Source organism: Apodemus sylvaticus, chromosome 3, assembly GCF_947179515.1.
Source record: "Apodemus sylvaticus chromosome 3, mApoSyl1.1, whole genome shotgun sequence".
NCBI classification, from domain to species: Eukaryota; Metazoa; Chordata; class Mammalia; order Rodentia; family Muridae; genus Apodemus; species Apodemus sylvaticus.
In genome coordinates this window covers 46,490,905-46,510,426 of record NC_067474.1, presented here as the reverse complement: position 1 = coordinate 46,510,426, position 19,522 = coordinate 46,490,905, and the positions used below count along the sequence as shown (strand labels likewise).

Genomic DNA, 19,522 nt, shown 5'->3' with positions numbered 1-19,522 from the left:
AGGGCAGCTGATGGTAACTGCAGTGCCCTTCCCAGGCACAGGCAGGGCAGCCATTCTAGAACAATGTGTCGCTAGAAGGGCTCAACATCTTTCTTCCCTGTGCCTTCTGAGGAAAACTTGTGGTTTAAGCTTCTCTCAGAAACTGCCAATATCTCCCTGTTCGGGGGCAGACTTAGATAATGTAGTTCCAGAATTCTCTGAACCATACAGCTCGCTGGCTGTTTCTTAGTCCAAAGGAGACAGCCTTCTAAGTGGTCGTGATTGTCTAGACAGAAGGAAAACCCCAGCCGGGGCCTGTGGGATATGGTGCTGTCTCTGTGTTGTCAAAGGCAGTGGAGCTGACTTGCCCACTAAGAAGGATTCTGCGTCTCTGATTCCTCAGCTCCCTAGTGATCCGCAGGGGATAATTGCAGCCTCCATCTGGGATGCTGTGAAACTCATTTCCAAAGCTAGATCTTCGCTTCATTTATTTCAGGCACTTTTGTTGTAGGGGAGGTCAGTCAGGCTCCATTACCACCCACATTACTTTCCCAAAGTGCTCGTTGGAAGTGGGCATCTGGTTTTATATGTATAAAAGCAAAGCAAAGATTCTTGGGATTGGAGCAGCTAGGTTATAGGGCTGGCTTATAGTTCAGGTTAACACTCCCTACAGCATACAGTTGTCTGCCAGCTTTTAGGTGATGACTGTTGTCGTCGTTGTCGTCGTCATTGTTTTGTAACTGCCGACTGCTGAAGTTCGCTTTCCATCCACAGGCGGGGGACACCTGTTTGCATGTGGCTGCGCGGTATAACCACTTGTCTGTCATTAGACTCCTCCTCAGTGCTTTCTGCTCTGTTCATGAAAAGAACCAGGTCAGTGCGTGCGTGCGTGCGTGCGTGCGTGCGTGTGTGTGTGTGTGTGTGTGTGTGTGTATGTATGTATGTGCGCGCCTGCGTGCATGGTCACGGCACTGTCCTCGCAAGGGCAGCCTGATGGGGTATGACAGGGGTGGGGCTGCTGGGAAGTGTTGCCTACTGGCTTGTCCGGGACCCGCCAGTACTGCTCTGTGTGGATCTCCCAGTGGCCCTGGCTGACCTGGCTGCCTCCCTCCTTGACCGAGCATCCTCTCCATTCCAGTGCATATCCCCACACCTACACAGTGAACATGTTGGGGAGAGCTTGCCGTGGCTTTTGCTTATACTGGGATTTTTTTTTTTTTTTTAAACCAAGAAAACCTACAAAAGAGAGAGTGGTATAGAAAAGAAACCAGGGCAACAGGTGTCTCAGCATTGCCACTGTTCTGTTCTGCCGAGTCTCCTGTTTCTTTAAAATCGAGCCTTTGGGAACTGTCCTTCTTTTCAGAGCTGGTCCTCTGGGAACACGTCTTACAGGAGAGTATGAAAACGTGAAGGCTAGAGATAGAAGTGCAGAAAGCAGTGAGCTTTAACCAAAGCCTGGGCCTCAGGGTCTCCACCTGAGCCTGCGGATGAACTTTCCTGGGGTCCCCGGTCCACGCAGCTGCCTGAGTTCTCAGCTTTTCCTCAGTGCCAGCTCAGAAGCAAAGTGCTCCTAACCCCAGCCTCCCTGGGCTGACACCCGGGGTGACCTGATCTTAGCCCCGCTAAGCCTGTCTCCCAGAGGAACCCCCCCCCCCCATTCTCAGCTACCCAACTGGTCCTTTTCACCTCTACAAATATAATCCTGGTCTGTGGCTTCCAGACTTCTCAGGCAGGAAGGAGTCTGTGGTGGATGCATTGGCCGTTCAGCTTTGGGGCCGCTTCCAGGCTTGCGCGGAGAGCTTCATGTTTTTGCGGCAAGTCTTGGTTGGATTTGGAGAACATTCTAGGCAGAGATGCATAGCTAGCCAGTAGGTCTGTTGAGCAGGCTGTCTTCTGGTTGCTTGCAGGCTGGAGACACGGCCCTCCATGTGGCTGCTGCCCTAAACCACAAGAAGGTTGTTAAAATCCTGCTGGAAGCGGGTGCTGACACAAACATTGTGAACAATGTAAGTTGAACCGCAGCAGTAAGTTCCACAGACTCGAAGGTCCTAAGGATCCCGAGGACATCACCAAGGACATCACTCACACCACAGCCCCGGGGCCTCATCTGACTGAGCCAGCTCCAAGCAGCCCCAGGAGTTAGCAACCCTTTCAGACACTGGGTTGGGTGACCATAGCCTGGCAAGAGGAGAGTTCTGGGGATTCTCAACAAGCTGGCCTGTGTGTCTCAAGATGGCCTCCTGACCAGTTAGTTGATGAGCCCAGATCTCCACTGCCTTTCTCTCTGAGACTGCATCCATCCTTCCTTTTCTGGTATGCCCAGTCACTTTTGTAGGGCCCACAGTTGTAGGTCCCGTTTTCCTCCGAGGGACCCGCCGTGCAGAAGCTGGTGTTCTTTGTTTCTGGGTCTAGCTCACCCTGTCCCCTCCCCATCTTCCTCCAGTACAGCCCTGAGCCTGTCTGGTGGTGTCCACAGTGGCCAGGTCACACCCTCCTTTCCTTTGGATCTCACCGACATCCATTCGTGGCTTTTCACTGAGCAACCTGCGTGACGACTGGAGCTCTGTGCGGAGGCTGCTCCCGTAGGAGAGTTCATGCCCAGCTGGGCTTTCTGATCCCGTGTTGCTCCACAGAAATGTCTGCCTTGCCCTTCCCCGTGTTTGCCTCCCCCTTTTCCTGCCTTCTGAGACTAAGAGGCTTTAATGGGCCTTGCTGCTGCAGTCCAATGAGGGGCTGAGGTCTAGGAGTGGCCCTTCCTTGAGTGTGATGTGAAGTGTTACCCTACCCCTGATGTTCCTTTGTCACCTGCCTTCTCCATGTCTTTCCTCAGGCAGGCCAGACCCCGCTGGAGACTGCCCGCTACCACGACAATCCCGAAGTTGCACTTCTCCTCACCAAGGCTCCCCAGGTAGGACTCTCTGTGTCTCCTGACCATGTGGGGCTGTGCGGGAGGTGGGATTCCTCTGTGAGCTACTGAAGCCAGTTGAAAATAACCGAGAAGCCAGGCAGTACAGAGAGAGTGGAAGACTCCAGGGTGCCATTGTCTCGCTGAGGGGTGATCTCGCTGCCAGGAGCTTCCTACCCTCCCTTCTCAAATGCCCAGCCAGAGAAGATGTTCCAGTTCAAACCACCGTAGGACAAGGCGGTGGCCGGAGAGGGTGGGCCTCCTACAACATCAAGACAAGGGCCTTGGGGAAATGAAGAACCATTTCCCAAAGAAAGTGGGTCAGTGGGTCAAAGGAGCGTTCTGTCTGCAAAGATCAGCAAATACGCACCAGAGGCAGTCGTAATCATGGCAACCTGAAATCACAGCTTTTTCCCTTCATACTTACACCCCTGCTGACAGCCTCTGGGCCTACCCTTCCCACCCTCCCTCATGTCATAGCTGAGACAGGACAGCGCTCCGGAGTGTTCATCATTACCCCACGAGCCGCTTCCTCGGTGCTGGGAAGGCAGGCTGCTCCCGAGCAAGGCAGGAAACACAGCTTTGTCCACCTTGTCGGGGCTCGGGAAGTGGCAAGAAGCCTGCGGGCGCCATGCGGCTAGGACCAGGGCCCAGCATGCCACGTGGCCTCACGCTGAGATGACTGCCAGCAGTTCTTCTCTTTTGTAAGAGGGACACATGGAGTCGGTCTTACTCAGTGGCGTCTGTGCTCCATGCACTCCGAGGTGGGCGGGGGTGTAATGTAAAGATCCTGAGGGAATATGTGTCATTGGGCTGAGAATGCCTGTGCCGAGGACCCGGGTGCCTTAGATCCACTGATGTCGGAGGGATGGCAAAGCCAGTGAGCCCTCAAGGCTGAGAATGGACGGGCTCAGAATTCTTCTGGTCCCCGTGCGGATACTGAAAGGGCACGCAAAACTATTTACCGTAATTCATCCTCCAGGATGCTTGCAGTCTAGGACTGCTTCCCGCAGAATCTGCTCACACTCAGAGAAGCTACATCTGCCTCCTTGTTCAGTGGTCTACGGCAAACCCGCCCCTTGCATACAGGAGCCCCAGCTGCCTGTTCGACTGTATGTAATGAGCATCCTCAGCTTGCAGGGGGCTGCGGCCGCTCCGTCAGCGTGAGCACAGCCAAGCTGATCTCAGCCTTCTGTGTCCACATCCATGTGTCTGTGTGCCTCTGCGTTCTTCATTCCCTGATGCCCCTAGTCAGGGTCCCAGGACCCTATTCATGCAAGCCTGGGGTACCCCACCTCACTTCCACTTTGCAAATGATAGAAAACTACCGATCTGTCACAGTCAGAAAGTGGAGTGCCATACAGGTGTCCGCAGCAGCCCATCTGTCTGCCATTTCAACACTTGATAGCCACTGAGCCCCGTCCTCAGCCACACACACAGGGCCCCCTGTCCTGTGGGACTGCAGAGTCACCAGGCACACAGAGTGCTGCGTGCTCCTCCCACCTGGCAGTTGTCTCCCGCAGCTCAAGGATCTTCCCCTTTGCTCTCCCTCAACAGCTCTCCTTTGCATTTCTGCCGAACAGTGGCTTAGGGGGCTGGAGAGGTAGTTTGGGAGCTGAGAGCACTGGCTCAGCTCTCAAATTGCAGAGGATCAATTCCCAGCACCCACACCATAGCTTACAACCATCTATAACTCCAGTTCCAAGGATCCAGTGCCCTCTTGTGGCCTCTGTGTGTATTGCATGCACATGGCTCTCTCTCTCTCTCTCTCTCTCTCTCTCTCTCTCTCTCTCTCTCTCTCTGTCTCTATCTCTCTCTGTCTCTGTCTCTCTCTCTCACACACACACACACACACTGACAAAACACCAATACACATGAAAAATTTGATTAAAATGGTTTAGATTTTTCTATATACAACTGAACAGCAGCTGGATAGATGACCTGCTGTAGAAATTCTATGTCTTTTATTCATTTTTTTTTTTTTTATTTCTTTGGTTTTTTGAGACAGCGTTTCTCTATGAAGCCTTGGCTGTCCTGGAACTCACTCTGTAGACCAGGCTGTCCTCAAACTCAGAAATCCACCTGCCTCTGCCTCTCAAGTGCTGGGATTAAAGGCGTGCGCCACCACTGCCTGGCGAAATTGCATGTCTTAGAGTTTCACTGCTGTGAACAGACACCACGACCAAGGCAACTTTGGGGCTGCCTTACAGGTACAGATGTTCAGTCCATTATCATCAAGATGGGAACATGGCAGCATCCAGGCAGGCATGGGGCAGAAGGAGCTGAGAGTTCTACATCTTCATTTGAAGGCTGTTAGTGGAAGACTGACTTCCACCGCAAGGCCACACCTCCCAACAGTGCCACTCCCAGGGTCAAGCATATACAAACCATTACATTCCACATCCAGTTTTACATACCAGATCTCACCCTTGCACTGAGTAACTCTGAACATACATACATACATACATATATACATACATACACTCTCTGCATATTGTTTTGTTGCCAATTGTTACCTGCTTTGCCTGTAAACAAAAGTCCCTTCTCTGAAGCCCTTAGTTGAGTCTAGCTTTTGGTGACTACAGCGTAACCTGGATCGTGCTGCCAATGTTCCGTTTGGTCCACGTTACCCCGAGAACAGCTGGGGTCCTTACGGATCTTCTCGGGGCTAACAGCACATCTGTGGAAGGATGCTTGCTGCTGCTGCTGTTTGGGGTTCAGATGACCTTGAGTCACTCATCATATATGTCGGCTGCGTTTTACAATGTGAAGAAGTTCAAGCTTCAGTTCAGCTGTGCCTTGATGTACGATTCCACGGACCAGGCAACTAGGGTATTTGTCTCTTTTAGATCTTGCGCTTCAGTCGCGGGAGAAGCCTGAGGAAAAAGAGAGAGAAGCTCAAGGGAGAGCGGAGGGCCCAGTCTGTGCCCAGAGATGAGGTGGCGCAGAGCAAGGTACGGGGCTCCTCCGCAGACCCCAGGTGCCTCTGGCCCAGCCCCACTGCTGCCCTCTGCAGCCTGCCCTTCTCCCCGGGTTCAGTGCCGCCCCTCCCTCGTGTCCCTAGTTCTGTCCATGGTTCCGGATCCTGTGTCGTTCCGTGTATGTAAGGGAGTGCCCTTCGTCTGTCCTCCCCATGTGCCGCACGTGCCCTCGGCTGTTGTCCCATCGAGCACACGCCCACACTGCACCGTGAGTTGTGCAGAGTCTTGGGTCTTCTGTGCTGCATGTTGTCACCTGGAGCCTTGTTGGTAATGGACATGCTCAGGGCTCAGCTGGGACCTGCTGGAGCAGGAGCTTCGGGTGGGCAACCTGGTCTGTTGGAAACAGCTTTCGAGGTGATTCTGAGACCCGCTAGGGCAGGCTGCATCTTCAGGCTCACCAGGATTGGACAGTAATAGGGTTTTGTTTTTTCGTTTTTGTTTTTTCAAGACAGGGTTTCTCTGTGTAGCCCTGGCTATCCTGGAACTCACTTTCTAGACCAGGCTTGCCTCAAACTCAGAAATCTGCCTGCCTCTTCCTCTTAAGTACTGGGATTAAAGGTGTGCGCCACCACCGCCCGGCTTGTACATACGTTTCGAGCTTGTGTTGGAGAACCCTTTGGTCTGTTCACCCCTCAGCAGGTGCCATTGGGCAGGGAACAATATCGTATCCCTTGTAAGGTTTTTTTGGAGGGTACAGGGGGGCAAGGTCTCATCGTGTAGCCCTGGCTGGTCTGGAACTCACTAAGTAGAGGAAGATGGCCTTGAACTCAGAGATGTACCTTTCCCTGCTGAGATTAAAGATGTGTGTGGTGTGCCCAGATCTTTGAGTAGGGACCATGATATAGAGACTTTTTCTGGACACATAAGATGTTATTTCTAAGCTGGGCATGGTGCCACACACCTTTAAATCAAACATCCAAGTATACACCCAAGAGTATGCTTCATTTCCCACAAATAACAGCCCAGCCAGCCGGACAAGAGAAACTGCTGCTGAGCTTGCCCACTGTGTAGAAGACGTGTAGGGTCATTGGTTAATGTCCCTGTGGGTCCATTACTGGATGTAGTCTTGCAAGCACAAGTGTTCCCAGCTGGAGTCAGAAGCAAAAGGCTCAAGTGGAATAATTTGGGGGCTTTTTCCTTTGTAGGGAAGTGTCTCAGCAGGAGATACCCCCAGCAGTGAACAAGCTGTACCCCAAAAAGAGGAAGCTAGAAGAGATTGCCCACCAGCTTCCCAGGAGCCTAGAAAAGATGAAAGGAGGAGAAAGTCAAGGCCAGAGGTCAGGAGCAAGCAGGGAGGGGCGGGCAGAGAGGGGAGGGGCAGGCAGAGAGGGGGAGGGGCAAACAGGGAAGGGAGGGGCAAGCAGGGAGGGGAGGGGCAAGCGGGAAGGGGAGGGACAAGCAGGGACTGGAGGGGAGCCATGGGGCTGACTTACAGGAGAGTCTAGGGTGCCTTGTCCAGCTAGGACAGTGTCCTTCTGCTGGCTGTTTGGGAACAGGCCCAAGAATGACTTTAGACAGAGGAGACGGTACTCATGGATTTCTGGTTGTGCTCTGAGACCAGAAGCAAGGTGGGGCTCTTTATTTTTTATTTTTGAGACAGGATTATACTATGTAGTGTAGCGCGGGAGATGGGAAATGCAGGCAGGGTGTCACACTGGTGGGTGTTGCTGGGACTTAGGAGTGGCGACCTTCCTTCCCATAGGTGTCGGCACTATCTGACCCCACCCCAGCAGCAGACCAGCAGCCTGGACACCAAAAGAACCTGCACAGTCATCACCACCCCAAAAAGAAGAGCCGACATCGCTGTTGGTCCCCACCTCCGCCCCACGGGTTCAGGGCGTACCAGCTTTACACGCTGTACCGGGGCGAGGACGGGAAAGTGATGCAGGTACCGCGAGCCGCGTCAGGCTACCGGGAGCCCTGCCAGGGCCGAGGGCTCGTGGAGCGTGTGCCTGGAGGCTGGTGGCCCAGTCCAGACAGCGCAGATGCGCCCTGCCGTGTAGACCCCCGGGGGGGGGGGGGCGCTGCCTGCAGCATTCCGTCCCAGAGTGGGCGGATTCTAAGCCTCTTTAAGATCAGAATTAAAGCCAGGCACCGTGGCGCAGGCCTGTAATCCCAGCACTTGGGAGGCAGAGGCAGGCGGATTTCTGAGTTAAAGGCCAGCCTGGTCTACAGAGTGAGTTCCAGGACAGCCAGGGCTACACAGAGAAACCCTGTCTCGAAAAACCAAAAAAAGATTGGAATTAAGTCTCACCGCAGAATCTTCGTGCCTTTGGACCCAACGCTCAGCTATGGGATGTTCCGAAGCTAGTGTGGGGATTAGTGTGGCCTCTTAAGTCTTTCCCTGGTATTCTGCCTTGCCTTGCACAGTGGATGCTCAAGATGGTTGTTGAATAAAGAAGGGCTAATTTCAACCTGTCTGTCTGTCTGTCTGTCTGTCTCCTCCTTCTCTGTCTCTCTCTATGTGTCTCTCTGTCTCCCTGTCTCTGTCTCTCTCTGTCTCTCTCTGTCTCTGTCTCTCTCTCTCTCTCTCTCTCTCTCTCTCTCTCTCTCTCTCTCTCTCGTGTGTGTGTGTGTGTGTGTGTGTGTGTGTAGGTAGTACAACCATTTCAGACTATGGTTACTTTATTTGGTTTGACGGTTATGGGGCGGGGAGAAGGGTAAAGCACTACTCTGCTTTTCCAGCCGCTGGCCCGGCTGCCTCTCCAGCGCTGCCTCCCCAGCGTCCCCCGAGTGCCTGCTGTTTCTCCTGGCCTTGTGCTCACCGCAGCTCTCTTCGCATGGTGCCTTCTCCGCTCCCCCTTGTCGTCTGTCCTTTCTTCCACCCCCAGCCCAGTAGCTCAAGCTCCATCTACCTCTGATCTCTCCGATAATTGGCTCTCACCAATTTTATTTAACTCATAGTTTTAAATTAAGGAACAAAGTTTGCTCAACAAAAGCTTGTAAACAGAAAAATTTACTGGTAGGCCTCAACCTTTCGGGTACAGAATTTAGCATTGCAATACATTAGCAACAAACCAAACCTTAAAGCCTGTGTGTGTGTGTGTGTGTGTATGTGTGTATGTGTGTGTGTGTATGTGTGTGTGTGTGTGTATGTGTGTGTGTGTATGTGTGTGTGTGTGTGTGTATGTGTACACTCCGGTGTGTGCCCTTGCAGAAGCCAGCAGAGGGTGCTGTGTGCCCTGCTCTAGCCCTTCCCACCTTATCTTTTTTTTTTTTTTTTTGGTTTTTTGAGACAGGGTTTCTCTGCGTAGCCCAGGCTGTCCTGGAACTCACTCTGTAGACCAGGCTGGCCTCGAACTCAGAAATCCGCCTCCCAAGTGCTAGGATTATAGCGTGCGCCACCACCGCCCGACCCACCTTATTTGAGACAGGGTCTTTCACTGAACCCAAAGGCCAGCAGCTCCAGTGATCCTCCTGTCGCTGCCTCCCCCAGCTCTGGGATCACAGACATACAGCCGGCCACACCTGTGTGTTTACACGGGTTCCGGGATCTGAACTTAGGCCCCCGACCTTGCACAGTGAGTGTCTTGCCTACGAAGCCATCTTTCCACCCGATTCCGTTTCCTTTCCCTCCTAGGCACCGATCAAAGGTTGTCGCTGCGAACCTCTCATCCACAAGCTGGACAACCAGCTGGAGGCGACTGTGGAGGAGCTGAGGGCCGAGCTGGGGGCCATGCAGGACAAAGTGAACGCGAAGCTAGGCCAGATGGAGAGCAGGACCCAGCACCAGGTACGCGAGGGGCGTGGCCTCCGGATGACAGCTGGGGAGGGCGCGCGTGCGCCCTGGCCCAACACGGGCCAGCCTCGAGCACGTAGAGAGTCAAGATTATAAGTCATGTATTCCTGACAGGCATAGTGGCGCACGCCTGTGTGCATACACTTAGGAGGCTGAGTCAGGAGAATCACAAATTCAAGGACAGTCTGGGCAATATAGTGAGTCTTTGTGTCTTAAAAGAAAAAAAAAGGTGGGGGTGGGATGCACACCCTTAATCGCCGCACACAAGAGGAAGAGGTCTCTTAGTGTGAGACCAGCCTGGTCTTACAGAATGAGTTTCAGGACAACCAGAGCTACACAGAGACACTTTGTCTTTAAAAACCAAAAACGGGAAAAAGAAAGGGAAAAGCAATCCATTTTCATTTTAGAGCATTTTTTTAAAGATTTATTTATTATTATATGTAAGTACACTGTCGCTGCCTTCAGACACTCCAGAAGAGGGCTTCAGATCTTGTTACAGATAGTTGTGAGCCACCATGTGGTTGCTGGGATTTGAACTCAGGACCTTTGGAAGAGCAGTTGGTTCTCTTAACAGCTGAGCCATCTCTCCAGCCCAGAGCTGCATTTTTTTTTTTTTTTTTTTTTTTTTGGTTTTTCGAGACAGGGTTTCTCTGTGTAGCCCTGGCTGTCCTGGAACTCACTCTGTAGACCAGGCTGGCCTTGAACTCAGAAATCCGCCTGCCTTTGCCTCCCAAGAGCTGGGATTACAGGCGTGCACCACCACCACCACCTGGCTAGAGCTTTTTGTTGTTGTTGTTGTTGTTGTTGAAGAAAGGAAAAGGAAAACTCAGCATTACAGAGGATGTCCATTACCCACAAGCCTGTGGTGATTTAAAAATTAAAATACTGTTGTTCTCACATGCTGGGGATTGTTCTTTTTTCCCCCACAGGTTATTTATTAATTTAATTTTTTGGAGACAAAGTCTCACGTAGCCCAGGCTGGCCTGGAGTGTGTCATATGCTGGAATGGTTGGTATGTGCTGCCACACCGAGCTGTTGGTTAGAATCCTGGTTTGGATCCTTTGGGCACCTGACGGGGCTTCTGTGGTCTCTTCGAGCGCCTCCAGCTTCCTCCAGCTTTCTGTCTCTTCGAAGCACCCACGCCGGTTGTCCTGTTGCCTTTTGGATTTGCTTGCTAGTTTCCTCCTAAGTGTTTCAGTTGTGTCTTCAACCCTGCGCTTTGCCGACAGCGAGGTCTGCCGCACGGTTTATGGTTCTGAGTGTGGTCTCTAGGTGGCAGCGGCGGCGGCGGATGCTGGGGAGGTGAATTCGCTGGCCCACTCCTCATCTACAGAGCTGAATTTAATCTCCATGCCTGGAATTCTGAGTGAGGCCCACAAACCTGTAACTAGCAAGACCTCCAAGTGCTGCTGTTAATGTCTGGGAACAACAGTTCACCAGTTACTTAGGTTCCAAGAAATACTTCTGCAAGCACGTGCCGCGGTCAGCAGTGTGAACTCCAGGCTGCGTTCCGCGCCTGTGGGAATATGCTTCCCAACACCTGTGTGGGAGGATGTCCGCACACCTTTTCACTTAGTTCTATATATACATCACAACCACTTTCCCATGTTTTTAGTTACATAGTATACATCTATTAATATACCATAATTAACTTAAGTACTTATTAAATAGTCTTCTTATACTCAATAATATTGAGATGAAAGTTTATATATGATAATTTTTGGCTATTTCTCATACTGAAAATGTTTTTACATTTAAGTGTGTATGGGTGTGGGTGTGAGGGGGTGGGTGTGTGCGTGCTCATGCTACTGGATGTCAGAAAACAACTAATGCAAGTTTATTTTCTCCTTCTGCCATGTGAGTCCCAGGGTCTGAATTCAGGCTCTCAGACTTGGTGGCAAGTGTCTTAACCTACTGAGTCATCTTGCTGGCCCATTCTCTGATTTGGGCTTAGCATTAGGATAATTGTGTCCAATGTTAATGCTCAAAGTTCTTGATCAGTGCTGCACAGATTACCACAGGGAGAGGTTGTATCCGTGTACATTCCACCAGTGTCTGAGTTTCTGTCTCAAATTTTTTAGCATCACTTAGTATTTTATTTTTTCAAGATTGTGTTAAATGAAGGCGTTTTTACTGTTCAAGTTTCGTTTCCTTGATTATGATGAAGTTGCAGTCTTTTTGGTTTTTTGGATTTCGCTTTTTCAAGACAGGGTTTCTCTTTATAGTCCTGGCTGTTCTGGAACTCACTCTGTAGACCAGACTGGCCTCGAACTCATAAATCACCTGCCTCTGCCTCCCAAAGTGCTGGGATTACAGGTGTGTGCCACCATGCCCGGCTTTAATTCTGATGCCTGGCAAAGTTGCAGTCTTAACTGCCCCCCCCCCCCCCAATGCTTGGGCACACCTCTTTCAGACAGTGTGTTACTTTGTAGCCCTGGCTGGCCTAGTACTTGCTGGGGAGATCAGGGTGGCCTGGAACTAGTGGAGATCTACCCGCCTCTGCCTCCAGCATGCAGGATAGAGGTGCACCACCATGCTCTCAGAGGCTGAACAGTTTTCAGATTTACTTGCCTTTGCCTTTTGTGGGAAGGGTATTTGAAAACTCTTCAGGTCATGATGCATTAGCCAGTCTGTGCCCACAAAGGACTGTGTGGGGTGAAAGCTAGATCCTCAGGGCCTCTTAGTGTGCAGAAGATGGCGGATTGATGGGTGTGGTCAGTCTTCTTTCCAAGGGGTAAGGGCAGGATGAGGGGTAAGTCAGGTGCCTGGGTCATCGTTCGTGTCTCCCCCCCCCCCCATATTATTTTCATTGTATATACATTGGTGGTTTGCCTGCATGTCTATCAGTGTGAGGGTGTCAGCTCCCCTGGAACTAGTGTTAGAGACAATTGTGAGCTGCTGGGAATTGAACCTGAGTTCTCTAGTGATCTTAACTGCTGTCCCGTCTCTGCAGCCTTAAATGCTGTCCCTTTGAGCGAAGTCCCGCACACGTGACTGCTTTGGCTGTGGACGTCCCTGTAGCAGAAGAGGAGATGGAAAGAAACAGGGAGAGTAATCAGCTCACAGAAGACTGTGGGAACCCAAGAGACACACCCCCACGCATTCTGAAACTGGTGCAGCCTCCCTGTGAAAGTCCGTGCGCACCAGCAGTGAGCCCTTGTGACTAGCTCCTTCTAGCACTAGCTCTATTCTCTTTTTGGGAACCGTGTCAGATCAGTGAGCTTGGTCTTGCCTAGGAGTTAGGGCCCACAGGATTGTTATAAGGCCCCAGAAAGGTCTTTGAGTGACAGCAGCATTTGTTCTTGTAGGCAGCCTTTGGAATAGCCTCTTCCCTTTCCACTCATGCCTTGGCTGCCTTTAGTGAAGCAATAGGAAACATGCTCACTGGGGGTTTAGATAGTTGTTCTTAATGATAGCTTTGGCACTTACATTTCTAAGGCCTATCAGAATCCCTGACTACACGATCTGCATATACATATACAAAATATAATAAAGAAAATATAAGCCGGGCGGTGGTGGCTCATGCCTTTAATCCCAGCACTTGGGAGGCAGAGGCAGGTGGATTTCTGAGTTCGAGGCCAGCCTGATCTACAGAGTGAGTTCCAGGACAGCCAGCACTACACAGAGAAACCCTGTCTCAAAAAAACCTAAAATATATATGTATATCATTAACAAAATAATATTACAAATATTGTATATTTTGTGAACTTGTGCTCTACTAAGCACTTAGGACAAGGGACAACAGTGGCCTTACAGAAATATGTGTAAGGGGGCTGGAGAGATGGCTCAGCGGTTAAGAACACCGACTGTTCTTCAGGAGGTTCTGAGTTCAAATCCCAGCAACTACATGGTGGGTCACAACCATCCATAATGAGATCTGGCGCCCTCTTCTGTTGTGTCTGAAGAGAGCTACAGTGTACTTAGATATAACAATAAATAAATCTAAAAAAAAAAAAAAGAAATATGTGTATGGATCCTGAAAAGCTAGAATCTTGTGCTATGAAATAGGGCGGAAGGAGGAATGGGAGTCCACTGTGTGTTCGTGGACTCTGCTTATGGTGGCGGCCAGAGTCCATTCTTAGATCATTTTGGGATGTGCTCTGTCTCTTGAACACCAGATGTGCGTTTTGGACAAACTGATGGCAGAGCGTCTGTCCGCCGAGAGAACAGAATGCATGAATCGCCTGCGACAGCACGCGGCTGCTGAGAAGCAGGAGGGAGAGAAACGTCAGGTAAGAGCCGGTGTCTGTCCGTCCCTCACTGCCGCTGCACCCATCTGCAGAGCCGGGCCAGGCCTAGCAGGGCAAACCGAGGCTGAGAGCAAGAAGGCCGTTTGCATTCCGCAGCCCATCGTTTCTGTTCCTCTAACAAAGTTGGGCGCACAGAGCGTGTCATCCTGTCAGCGAGCTGCGAGCCTGCTGCACAGTGCTGGAAAGGCCATCTTGGCTGGTCAGTTCTCTCGATTGGCTGTTCTTCAGTTCCCTCTTCAGGACTCGAAAGCTTTTCCAGGCCAATAACTGGGACTGGTCCCTGTGAGTTTGTGAGAGCAGCCAAAAAACGCTAGTGTGGAAAATTTGTAAGGTGTTAGGCTTCTGAGTGGTGGGTGGCTCGGATGGCAGGGGTGGCCTATGGGAGGATGAGTGACCCCTAACCTTTATATGTGCCGACTGTAACCTCATGTGTCAGAGTTTAAAAGTTCATTCCTGGGACTGGAGAGATGGCTCGGCGGTTAAAAGCACTCACTGCTCTTCCAGAGGTCCTGAGTTCAATTCCCAGCAACTACATGGTGGCTCACAACCATCTGTAATGGGATCCTCTTCTGGTGTGTCTGACATACCAGTGTACTCACATACATACAATAAATAAAATCTTTAAAAAGTTCATTCTTGGGCACTAGAGCGTTGGCTGTGTAGTTAAGAGTGTGTCTGTTCTTCCAGAGGACCCGGCACCCACGGCACCCACGGTACCCACACTGGGTTGCTCACAGCACCTGTCACTCTAGCTCCAGGGGTACATGCACATGCATCCGTGTTCACACAAATGCACACTGATTGTCACGGTGGGTTGGGAAGATGTGCATGCCAAGGCGCACGCGTGGAGCTGAGGACAGCTGTGGAAGGCAGTTCTCTCCCACCACGCGGGTTCTGGGCATTGAACTGAGGTCTTTAGACTTGGCACCAAATGTAATCACCAGTGAGCCAGCTTACCAGACCATAAAATCGGTCTTTAAATAAAATCGTTTTAAAAGATTATTTATTTGTGTGTATGGGTCTTGTCTGCATGTGTCTGTGTACCATGTGGGTGTCAGGTGCTCTTAGATTCTCTGTGACTGGAGTTATAGACTGTAAACTGGTTGTGAGCTGATATCTGGGTGCTGGGAATAGAACTCAGGTCCTCTGAAAGACCAGTCTGCTCTTAGCTGCTGAGCCATCCCTCCAGCCCCCCAAAACTCCACTCCTGATGCTTTATTTCACAAACCTCAGCGAACTCAATCTTCTGTGTGTTATTTGTTATTTTAGATGTCTTTGGTGGATGAACTAAAAGCCTGGTGCATGCTGAAGATCCAGAATCTGGAGCTGAGACTTTCTGGAGAGTCTCGGACCTTCAGAGCTAAATCCACACCATCTCCCTCTGACTCCTCTCCAGGTAACCTGCACACAGAAGGTCTCTGAGAGATCCACTCCTCCTCCTCCTGACCTGAGTACTTCCCATACTCCAGAGCTGCAGCCAACACTGAGAGGCTCAAATGTTAGGAAGCCTGAAGTAACCGGACGTGAGAGAGTGTGGAGTACAGAAGGGATGCTGACACCATGACCAACAGCGGCCTGGGGGGAAAGGGCTTAGTTAGCATGGCGTCCCAGGTCACACTCCAGTACTGAGGGAAGTCAGGGCAGGAACTGAAGCAGACCTTGAAGGAAGTCCTGGTTCCCTGCTTGTTTTCTTACATACTCCAGGCCTAGGTGTAATAGTACGAGCAAGAGGCTGGGCTCAGGCATCAACCGTTAGTGAGGAAGATGCTCCACAGACCCGCCTGTAGACAGCCTGAAGGACGCCTTCTCTCAGCTGAGGGACCCTAGCGTCTGTCAAGGGTCAGTGGATCCCGAAGCTGGAGTGATGAACAGCCAGCTCTCTCCCGGGCCGGCCCTTCCCGTTTGCTCCTAGTTCAGTGGCCTCTGGCCTGTACTTAAACCCGCAGAGCCTGTAAGCAGCCGTGAGTGTCCTGAAGTTGCCCCAGGTGTTAAGACAGCCTTTAAATGATGCGTCCTCAGCTGCAGTGAGTACCCTGATAGTTCTTACAGCTAGCATGTGTTCATTGTACAAAATAGCTCCATTGTATTTCCACACTCGTGCATCACCTCAAACCCCACCTGGTATCCTGCTAGTTCTTTCCAAACAGCACCTGTTCAACTTTAAAAGCCTACGTTCTAGTCAGACATGATGGCGCACACCTTTAATCCCAGCACTTGTCCGGCAAGTTTTATCATTCTTAGGCATTAGAAATAGGACCCAGAGACGTCTGTGGCCAGAGGAACGGCCTGAAATCTAGCCGATGTTATTCCTATAGCCAAACACAGAATCCAGGAGAGCCCCGGGGAACTCGGATGGGAAACCTGGAGACAAAGTGGGAGGAAGGGAGACAAAGGTGTGGGAAAACACGGAGAAGTGGGTGGGAGGGGTGGGGGTGCCTGGCGAAGCTGAGGGTCTCAGAACCCCCAGTCCCATGGCTGAATGCAGATGTGCTCTGACCGTTTGTCTCTTCCCTGAAAACAGCTGTAGACCAACCAGCGGCAGCTGCAGGGCCAGGAGCAGCTCCTGACAGCTCCTCTCAGGTTGTGAGGCCCAAGGACAAGGCACTCAGTGCCACTGCTGCCCACAGAAACCAGCAGGAGCTGCTTCCATCTGACTGCTCAGGCTCTGGGCCAAGGAAGGTCAAGGCTCCGGGCACTTCCCGGTGTGACCAGCAGACTGGATCCTGTGTCAACCGAGGCACTCAGACCAAGAAGTTGGGGAGAAGCGGGCAGACCAGGCATCGAGGCCAGCAGCCGCTAGCCAGCAGCCCCAGTGGGCAGCCGCCAGCAGCAGGCGACGATACCCGAGACGCTTCGCAAGCCCTCGAGCTGACCCAGTATTTTTTTGAGGCCGTTTCTGCACAGATGGAAAAGTGGTATGAACGGAAAATTGAAGAAGCACGAAGCCAAGCCAGTCAGAGAGCTCAGCAAGATGAGGCCACACTGAAGGAACACATCAGAAGTCTGGAAGAGGAGCTTGCCAAGCTGCGGACAAAGGTGCAGAAGTGAGACCCAGACCCTGGGGTGGACCCCACAGGGCTTCTGGCTTGATAACAGCAAAGTTACTGTGTCCCAGGAGTTGGTTGTCATGCAAGGTGGACTTGCCTTTAAGTCACGAATTTGTTGTGGACACATACTTCCTGTGCTCTGAAGTTACAAGGCCTTCTTCACTGGTTAAAATGAATCCTGGGGAGATGTTCACAAAAAGCAAGCCACACCAAGATGAGAAGGTGTACCCAAGTCTGCGATTCAGTGATATGGATTATGTGGGAAGCAGAGCCGATTACTGTGGGAAGGCCAGTAGTCATGGCGACACTGCTGTGCCTGCACAGTCCTCCTAGCAGAGACTCAGATGCCGGGAGCCCCTTTTCTCCCCTCTAAGTCAAGATGCTGATAGGGGTGAAAGCCTTTCAGATCCTGAGGAAAGATCTCTGTGTCTAATATGTCTTAAACTAATTTTAAGGGTCACGTAAATAAGGAGTAATTGCTGACTGTCAAGTGAGAAAAGTTTAAACCAGTGGTCAGTTACTGTGGTTTTAGCCAAATAACTGAACCGATTAATGGAAAAACATTCACCAGACAACTCCAGCCAGATACCTTAGATTACCTTTCTAAAGTCAAGACTCTGGTTCTGTTTTGTAAAGAAATAAGGCAGTATCACGAAAGTTTAATTTTGAATTAACTTCTCCTTGAAGAACGTCAGCCATCAGAAGCCTTTACTGAGTAAGATGCACCAGACTGGAAGTGTTGATGGTCTCTCGGTTGGGACCTTGGCTTCGCCTTCTAATCCTTTAGAACACGGATTATGTCCGTCTCCACATGATCCACATATGCATAGAAACTTCTGTTTCTCTAAGCCTAAGGACCTAATAACTGCTGTCCATGAATTGTGACTAAAATGCTGTTCATTGAGCCAAAGAGAAGTGGCCTTTGTGGAATAGTATGCATTTATCCCCTTGTCAAGCCAAGTTCTTCTTTTTCTTACAGTGACAATCCATGGATACATACATTCCTGTAAACATAACAGGGTAGATATGCGCGTACAGAGTCTAGGAAGTCCAGTTATTTCATGGGACTGACCTGTCCTCAGCCTCTTGGGAGGTGCAGCTCTTCCCCTTCTCCTTCACTGGAGTCCTGTTCTCAGCTCACTTGCCCCAAACCCTGCTATGACACCCCCAGGAACAAAATGTCACTTACTCCTGTAGGTTCATTCCTTATTTATCTATTGAATTATTGGGAACTGCCTAATACTATGTAAGAGATGAAACCCCCTGAGTTCAGCAAGTCATGTTCCAAGCAGGAGTTATTTTCACTATTAGAATACTTATTACCTCAAGATACCCTTTACAAGAAATGCAGGAATCAACTGTAATTGAACATCAAGTCTAGATCACAGACTATCTTGGTGGCAGTACTTTGATGATATACCTCCTACCCATCAGAAGCAGGCAGCTTATCACTGTGAATGGATGTTTCTGTCATCATTAAGCATAAAGACCAGGCTATTGAGTAAGGCCAGTCCCCTTACTCACAGGGTTGACTTCTAAGTGGTGGTTGGTTTGTTTTGGAAGGCTTTACTGTGTACTACAGAATAGCTTTGATCTTCCTGTCTCAGCCACCTGAGTTCTGGGATTAATGGAGTGAGCCCATGGCCAATCATGCTTTGTTTGTAACACCAGTGTTAGGTTTGTTGCATTGGTCCTCAGCATTGTAGAGCACGGAAGGTCAACTGTGTCTTTCCCCTTGTGCTATGTGAAAAAAACAAATTTCCCAGCTGTACTTTTACAGATAACTGTTTATACCATATACTCTCACATGGATCATGTTTCAAACTGAGGCCTAAGAAGTGTCAACAGCTGTGGAGAAACACGTTATAAAACAGTAATGTATTTATCAATGTCCTCTTTTAAAACAATTGTTAGCACATCATTCCTTAGACTGTATACTGAGTATCTGTGACGGGGTGAAAGTGTTAGCCTAACATCAGCTTTTGATTTGAAAAGTCCAAAATACAGGTTTTTCATGTTTAGATTTGTGTGTGCAAAGCATGTTGTCTAATTTTATCGACTTGAACTTGTGCCTCCTTTAAGCATTAAAGGTTTTCAGTTCTGTCAGTCAGGATTCTACTTTTTTATTTATTTATTTTGGTTTTTCCGGATAGGGTTTCTCTGTGTAGCCCTGGCTGTCCTGGAACTCACTCTGTAGACCAGGCTGGCTTCTCAAAAATCAATGTGCCTCTGCCTCCCAAGTGCTGGGATTAAAAGTGTGCACCATCACTACCCGGCAGTATTCTACTTTTTAGTCATTAGTTCTGCTCACTGCACTCAAGAATTCCCAACCACTTTACTTACTTAGAGCAAGTGCATCCAGTTTAGTCAACATCAGGTGTCTTCCATCAATACAATGTGGGTGCAACCTGTGTGTGCTTGTGGGGTCCTTTTACGTTGCTAATGAGAGCATATTAAATCTGTTGGGGGCAGGGGCGACTGGTGAGAGATGGCTCAGCAGTTCAGAGCACTGACTGCTCTTCCAGAGGTCCTGAGTTCAATTCCCAGCAACCATCTGCAATGGAATCAGATGCCCTCTTCTTGTATGTCTGAAGAGAGCAATGGGGTACTCACATACAATA

At 50.3% G+C, this 19,522-nt stretch overlaps 1 protein-coding gene across 6 annotated transcripts in view; it reads left to right on the top strand.

Moving 5' to 3' along the window:
- Positions 1-19,007, top strand: part of Ankrd6 (ankyrin repeat domain 6) — a 147,594-nt gene extending 128,587 nt beyond the window's left edge. For 4 of the 6 annotated variants that reach the window (XM_052176195.1, XM_052176196.1, XM_052176194.1 and 1 more), the window contains 10 exons: positions 754-852; positions 1,887-1,985; positions 2,810-2,887; positions 5,734-5,838; positions 7,011-7,142; positions 7,568-7,753; positions 9,446-9,598; positions 13,723-13,836; positions 15,124-15,250; positions 16,376-19,007. In XM_052176195.1, the coding sequence (XP_052032155.1) occupies positions 754-852; positions 1,887-1,985; positions 2,810-2,887; positions 5,734-5,838; positions 7,011-7,142; positions 7,568-7,753; positions 9,446-9,598; positions 13,723-13,836; positions 15,124-15,250; positions 16,376-16,902 (1,620 nt within the window). In that variant the 3' untranslated portion in view covers positions 16,903-19,007. The remainder of the gene's footprint in view (positions 1-753; positions 853-1,886; positions 1,986-2,809; positions 2,888-5,733; positions 5,839-7,010; positions 7,143-7,567; positions 7,754-9,445; positions 9,599-13,722; positions 13,837-15,123; positions 15,251-16,375) is intronic. The other 2 variants (XM_052176198.1, XM_052176197.1) reach the window with 1 other exon arrangement.
- The last annotated feature ends 515 nt before the right edge of the window (positions 19,008-19,522 follow it).